Source organism: Prosopis cineraria, unplaced genomic scaffold (genome assembly GCF_029017545.1).
Source record: "Prosopis cineraria cultivar Desert tree isolate PC_DT_omini unplaced genomic scaffold, ASM2901754v1 PC8, whole genome shotgun sequence".
Classification (NCBI taxonomy): domain Eukaryota; kingdom Viridiplantae; phylum Streptophyta; class Magnoliopsida; order Fabales; family Fabaceae; genus Prosopis; species Prosopis cineraria.
The window spans coordinates 15,950,749-15,958,743 of record NW_026555339.1 but is presented as its reverse complement, the minus strand read 5'-3'; the positions used below and the strand labels follow the sequence as shown (position 1 = coordinate 15,958,743).

Here is a 7,995-nt window from a genome sequence, read left to right as displayed (position 1 = left end):
CCAATAAAGTAGTTACCTACTTTCAAACTAACCCTATCTTTTCATATCCACTCCTATTAAATAACCTACAATAAATATAAAGTCATTATCAATAGGGACACTTTTTAAAAAAAGGCAATGATTACACCTCGAAAGATTAAATATGCTTTATATTTTTGAACATCCAACAGTTTTGCTTTGAAATTTAATTATTTTTTCTTTTAATATTTTTTGTTCTTGAGCCACAAATTTACTTACAAATCTATATGAGAAGAGTCTTTGGCTTAAAAATTTACAAGCCATGAAGGTGGAATTTCAAATTTTTGTGAAAGTAAAAATATATTCATGTTTTAGCTATGTAAAAGTTTTAGACGGGAGAAACTATGTGTTATAGTATTTTAGATTAAATTAGTAGATTATAAGCTCTTCATATAAGTACAATATAGACTTATATTCTATTTGTCTCAACCATGTGTTGTATTAAAACATACAAATACATTGGGTAAGTGGTTGGTCTCATTTTCAATTTTATGACCTCATTGGGTTTATTTTAAATTACTTTTATATAAATCGTTATACTTTAGGCAAGTATTGATTGTGTATTAGTATGATTTCAATATTATGACTTACTCTCTTTATTAAAAATTGTAAGGCATTTTTAATGAAATCTTACCCCCAATAAAGTAGCCATTTGTCGTCAAATTAATACCATCTTTTCATATTTACTTTTATTTAATAAAGTGATTCATTTTAAAATAAAGATAAAATGATTTATTTATTATGGCACTTTTGAAAAAAGCACACTAATTACACTTTAAAATACTTCATACTTTTGAATATTAAATCCTTTAAAAAATACCTTATATTTTTTAATGAAGTATTAACTAAGATTTTCTCTTATTTTTTAAGGATAATAAAGACTTCTTAAATTATGTTTCATTTGAATTAAAGAAAAAGGGAGACACGTGGATGAGACTTATTATTTTGTAAGTTTCATATGAATGCTTTTCCTTTCTTCTTTTATTCTCTAATTAATTCATCTTATATTATAGTAAACCATTTAAATTTCATGTTTTAATGCATATGCTCTTATTTTTTCTTAAAAAAAAAAGATCCTACAACGAGCAAATACAAATATCTTCTCCATTATTTTTATTATTGTATTGTAAATTTCTAATCATATTTTATGCAATCTAAAACTTTTATCTATGTACACAGATAAGATTGGAAAAATTTATTAAAACATAATTATTACATATTATGACCTAAAAATAAATCATACATTGAATACAATATAAAAGTCATATTCAAATAAGCAATTTCATATAATTATGGGGAACTCTTGAAATCTAACTCATCTAATTTTTTTATATAAAGTTTTTTTTCAAATATATACATATTCACGTAATGTCTAGAGACTAATAAAAAAGAAAAATAAAAAAGAAGGGAATTTCTCCTAAATCTCATGCATTGCACAGCACATTTTCTTGCCATTAGAAAAACACAAGGAAAAAATGCCATCACATCACATGTCCTTATTTAATCTTATTTCACCATTTTTTGTTTGATTTTAGTTTCAATAATTTTAAAATATGTTATTTTCAATAATCTTATTTTTATATTATTTTTATTATTTTTAATTTTTTATTCCAAATAGAAAGTATGATAGACAAAATATATTAATTAAATTAATCAAAGTTTAACCTTATCTACATGTTTTCACCAACTCCAACCATATCAAAATTTTTTAACTTTCTTTATGGGAAACATAAACGTGAGTGCAATGCTTAAGTATGTTAAAATATGTTAGTTTCAATAATTTTAAAATATGTTATTTTCAACAATATTTTTTTTATATTATTGATATTATTTTTAATTTTTTATTCCAAATAGAAAGTATGATAGATAAAATATACTCCCTTCATCTCAAATTATAGGGCACTTTTGAAAGAGTTTCTCTGTCTCAAAATATAAGACACTTTGGATAGATTAATGTTTCATTAAATGTATCAATTTCAATATTACTCTCTCTCTTTCTATAATTAATTTTCATCCATTCTCTTTTTAATATATTAAATGATGGCTATTTTTTAAATTTCATATTTTTTTTGAAAAGATAAAGTTATCAAGTGTATTTAATGAGATTTATTAATATGTGAGATTTTGTCTAAAAGTGTCTTATAATTTGGGACGGAGAGAGTTTTAATTAAATTAATCAAAGCTTAACCTTATCTACATGTTTTCACCAACACCAACCATATCAAAATTTTTTAACTTTCTTTATGGGAAATATAAACGTGAGTGCAATGCTCAAGTATGTTAAAATATGTTAGTTTCAATAATTTTAAAATATGTTATTTTCAATAATCTTTTTTATATTATTGTTATTATTTTTAATTTTTATTCTAAATAGAAAGTATGATAGATAAAATATACTCCCTCCGTCCCAAACTATAGGATACTTTTGAAGAAGTTTCTCCATTCCAAAATATAAGACACTTTGGGTAGATTAAGGTTTTATTAAATGTATCAATTTTAATATTACCCTTTCTCTTTCTATAATTAATTTTCATCCCTTCTCTTTTTAATATATTAAATGATGGGATTTTTGAAAGTTCATATTTTTTGTTTTGAAAAGATAAAGTTATTAAGTGTATTTAATAAAATTTATTGATATGTGAGATTTTATTTAAAAGTATCTTATAATTTGAGACGGAGGGAGTATTAATTAAATTAATCAAAGCTTAACCTTATCTACATGTTTTCACCAACTCCAATCAAATCAAAATTTTTTAACTTTCATTATGAGAAATATAAACGTGAATGCAATGCTCAAGTAAGCTCGACATTTAAAAAGGGGTTGAATTAGTTATTTTGAAATTTTGTTAAATTTTTTTTAAATAAAACAGTAACTAAGTTTATCAAAAAATTTTGAGAAAAACTTTTAAATTAGATAAGTAAAAGAGAAAAGCTTACACAATAGATTTATAGTGATTTAGTCCAACCATTTAGCATATGTCAAGTTTTCTATATTACACTTGAGAGTTTTTATTAAATTCACAAATTTAATTGGACACTTGTTATCGCAGTATAATAACTAAGATAACAAGTCTTGAACTTTGTTTACAAACACTTACAAAACCTTTGTAAGTAAATAAACACTTAAGGAAAACATTTTTCTAAGATTTCAAAATTAAGAATAAGCTATCAAATCTTAAAAACTCTCAAAAGAGTATACTGAAGAATTGTGAAAGCTTATTTGAAAAGTGAAGACCTTGACCTCGTGATGCGTGAATACCATAGAAGCATAGGAATCACCACACGAACTCCCACCTGGAAAAGAAATCTGATGAAAATTTATTTAACCTTGCTTGTTGGGACCTCGTGTGGTGGATTCCAAGGCTTTTAATTTATGGCACACATGCATCATGAGGTCAAGGCGTGGCCTATTTCAGGGGCTTATTTTTTCAGCCCAGTCTACACGGGAGAGAGAAATACGGTGGAACAATTAATAATAACGAAGACTTTGAAGTAAGTGAGAAAGAATGGCCAGTTTTATTCATTGTTTTCTTTTTTTTCTGCCACTAAACATTATAGCAGGTAATTCAGACGTATAGGGTATATTCACATCGGATTTAATTTGGGCAGATCTATTTGGCAGGTGCAGATAAACTTTTATAGCAATGCTTGGCTTGAATCTCTTCAAACTTCAGTTTGAGTTAAATACTCAAATTATTAATTTTTTATTTTTAAATTAATTTTAAATTAATTTTTTATTTTAAGATTAATTATTTTTATTTTATAAAATATATAATATATTTTTTGGGAATATTTAAACGATTTAGAACACTCAAAACTTGTTTAAAAAATTATATGAATTTCAAAATTTTAAAATAAATATTAAAATAAATTTTAAATATTATTTTGAGATATTTTATAGATTAAAAATTATAAAAATATGAAAATATAAATATTTTTATTTTCTTTAAAAAAGATCTATAATAGTGTACTCAAATGTATAATATCTTTGTATAAAATAAATAAAGCTTAAAGAATTAATTAATATTTAATATAATTTCAAGGAAATAATTTTTTATTAAGATATTTTAGCTTAGCCTGAATTTTGTCCAGTCTATTTAGGCCTGAATAGGCCACGACAAAAAAAAAACACAAATTTTTCAAGTCTAGCCCTAAATTTTTTGAGCTTATTCAAGTTAGTTCATCGGGCTTGGCCTGAATTATTAGTTCTATTAAGATTTCTTTTGTTCAGCACTTCCAAGAAATTTACCTAATCTAGGTAATTACAATAATGTATATTACCGAAAGCTAAATCAATTCCCATCGCTGTTTGAAATAAACATTAATGGGTTTTCCAAAACAAACTAGACAATTTCTTAATGGTGTGTTTAGATGATAGGAATTTGGACTTAAATTTAGATCAAATCTAAATCCATTTCAAATCATAATTTCTTTATAATTTTAAATTTCTTCTATACCCTAATCATTTCAAATTCTAATATATTGTTATCTTCATGTTTTTACTATTACCACCTCTATAATTCTAGTATCTTTTCTTATATTTTGTCAATTAAAAAATAAAAATAAAATTGTCATTTTTAACTTTTAATTTTTGTTTTGAATCTCAACTCACCTCTCTTTTTCATTTAAAATTTTTTAAACTACCAAACAAAAAATTTTAAGTGCATATGATTTTAAATTTAAGATTTGAAATGTAAGATTTCAAATCAAAATCCAAATTTATTAATCCAAACACTACCAAAATGTCAATAACAATTAAAAAAGGCACTAGAAAAAAGGGAAGGGGCCCAATGCTACTCTACCATGTGTAATCTCTCCATTCTTTTATCATTCCTTTTTTCTCCACTTTCTCAATCATAATCATTTATTAAATCAATGGTTTAAATAGATTCACTTAATGCAATGATGTTTACACTTATGATTACAGACGTGGAGGGAAAATGATATATAGCATGATAAAGAAATAGGGTTCTAGATCTTGGGAATGTAGAATCTCTCCATTTCTTTATTCTACTACCCTTAGAGAAGTTGAGATTATTATAGAAAGGAGAGAGATAAAAGAACAATGTTAAAACTAAAAGTAAAATACAATGACCTCCCCTCTATTTTAGCAAAATAGGAGGGAGGTAAGTGTATTTTACTCTAAAATTAATGTTGAAAGACCATGTGTTCATAAATAAAATTAGAATAATGAGTTCCAAATATGAGAAAAATAAGTTGCAAATAATCTCAAAATTCAATGTTAAAATATTGTGTTTCTAAATAAAATTGGGAAACCAAGATGTAAACCAAGCTAAATGAAGTTGTAAATCTGAGAGGATAAGTAGTAAATTTCAATGTAAATCAAATTTTTTATTATAGTTATTAAGGATATTTGATTCTTTTTCAATGTATTATAAGGGAAGTTAATTAGCACACAAAGGACTTACTTTACGTTTTAGAATTTGTCAAGATTTTAGTAGGATAAAATGGTCCAAATTGTCATTCTCTGGTGTCATTCAAAGGTAAAAGTATTTTTGCCAAGAGATATAAAATACAAAAGTAGAGTAAATATAAAAAATAATAAATATTATATATTGTATTATAGGAAAAATTAATCATTTGATCCTTACAATTTTGACTTAGTTGTAACTCAATCCCTGAGGCTTTGACTTCTTAAATACCTGTCCCTATATTTTAAAAAATAAAATTATAAAGAATAAAAATATTTTAAAATTTATTACTAATATTTTAACTTATTAAACCCTTTTAATCTTTATAAATATTGTAAATATTAAAAGTTTAAAATACTTTTAATCTTTATAATTTTATTTTTTAAAATATAAGGACTACTATGTAAGAGGTTGAAACTTTAAGTACTAAATCACAAATGGTAAAGTTCAAGGATTGATTTATAATCGAGTCCAAACTTTAAGGACTGAGTTATAACGAGTTAAAATTAAAAGATTGAGTTACAATTAAGTCAAAATTATAAGGATCAAATGATTAATTTTTCTATGTTATATTATATAATATATATATATATATATATAAACTCCTCCACTTCGAGCTTGAAGGGTTGCCTATTTTGCCTTTCTTTCCCATGTTCTATAATTTTGTAGTAGACAAAGAGTTCATCTTATCAAGTTGCAACTCAAAGCAGATCATATATCTTTCAACATTATTCAATCAATGGTTCCTATGCCCTTCCTTGCTCGTCTTTTAGATTTATTCAATGGAATGAATTACTTTGTTATTTCTGTTTATTTTTACTCAGGTGCAAAAAAATTATTTGCTATCTGTGAAGTTTTCCATTGAACTATTCAAGGACGAGAAACAATATATTCAAAGGTCTTTTACATTTTGAGGTTGTGACTCTTTGAATCTGTCCGAGAGGTTATGTTCTATCTAAAAGATTGGGTTTAAAATTAGTTGACTTTCTTTCCTCTTCAGTATCCCGTCCCATAGCTCAACTATGTATTTCTATATTACACGATCCGGATGCTGATGGTTGTATTTATACTTTGAATGGGTCAGCTTCCGAATTCTTGCAATGGCACTTGATGTTCAAGGAGTTGGGGATTCTTCAAGCTGTTCTCGTTCAACTTGGAGACAGAAGAAATATGATGCGTTTGTGAGCTTATGAGGAGAGGATACTCGTAGAAGTTTTACAGACCACTTGTATGCTGCTTTGGGTCGCAAGGGAATCACAACTTTTACAGACGATGAAGACCTTGAAAGGGGACAAATTATCAAGCCAAGTTTGTCTCAAGCAATTGAAGAATCTTCCTCGGCAATAGATGTACTCTCTAAAAACTATGCTACTTCAAAGTGGTGCTTAGATTAGCTCCTGAAGATTCTTGATTCTCAGAAATATTTGGGCCTTCATGTATTTCCAATCTTTTATGGTGTAGATCCGTCCAATGTTCGGCATCAAAGGGAAAGGTTTGCAGAAGCTTTTGAAAAGCATGAAGAAACATTTGCACATGACAGAATGAAAGTTCACAGATGGAGGGGTGCTTTAAAAGATGTTGCTGACTTAGCTGGCTGGAACTCGGAAAATCGGTAACTCTTTATGACTTCAAATAATTATCCTGACATTAGGCTTCTAGAAACTTATATATTTTTGGTGGGAAATTTTAAACTGTGTAGTCAGATTGATTAATTGTTACTCCCTCTATTTATAAGCAAATTTTAACTAATTCACATAATTTAAGAAAGTTAGTTAATTTTAATAATTATGTTTGAACTTGAAAATTTTAGACTAAAATTCTATTATGATTAATCCTTAATTTTTCTTAATTTAATTATACCATCATTTAATTAAAATAATCCAACTGTTCCTGTGTTCTCATTTGATCAAAGTAAATGCTAATTAATTACAATTAATTGAATTCACTTCATAAAGATGCAACACTCTCACATTTCTCCAAGAAATTTCATGAAAGGTGATAATAATCCTCTTATCTCATTTATACATCATTTTTAACATGTTTCATAATCAAGAAAAATTTTAAAACTTATTAACTCTATCTAAAAATTTAATAAGTTTTCAATGTTGCCCTTACTAAATATAGAAACTTTAAAGACATATTTTCTTTTAAAATAGGACCAGAGGGGGTATATAGGAAAGATGTCACACATGCTTCTTAAATTTTCTTGTTTTGCCAATCAAAAAGAAATCATGTTAAAGTTTTGCTTGTATTAAAAATCAAAGACAGTATTGTAATTTGCTTCACAACTTAATTCAATAAATGATGCGTTGCGTTGAAATGGATTTTCCCTCTCCTTTCCCACCCCCACTTCGATATCACATCATGTTTGTCGTGGAGCATCAACCATATATTGGAATTTTGGCCTTTAAAATGATTATGATATTACTCCCTTTGCTTCCTATCATAAGGCGCATTAACTAAATATTTCACTGAACTAGGAATCACGGTCAACTCATTAAATATATCTTAAAATGAAATTTTTTTCTAACTTTATCCCTATTAA

The 7,995-nt window shown here is 26.1% G+C and overlaps 1 protein-coding gene across 1 annotated transcript; it reads left to right on the top strand.

The window, feature by feature from the left end:
- Positions 1 to 6,550: 6,550 nt before the first annotated feature.
- LOC129317382 (TMV resistance protein N-like) lies at positions 6,551 to 7,066 on the top strand. The gene is made up of 3 exons (XM_054961715.1): positions 6,551 to 6,631; positions 6,701 to 6,799; positions 6,869 to 7,066. The coding sequence occupies exons 1-3, from the start codon at positions 6,551 to 6,553 to the stop codon at positions 7,064 to 7,066; spliced, it is 378 nt and encodes a 125-aa protein (XP_054817690.1).
- The last annotated feature ends 929 nt before the right edge of the window (positions 7,067 to 7,995 follow it).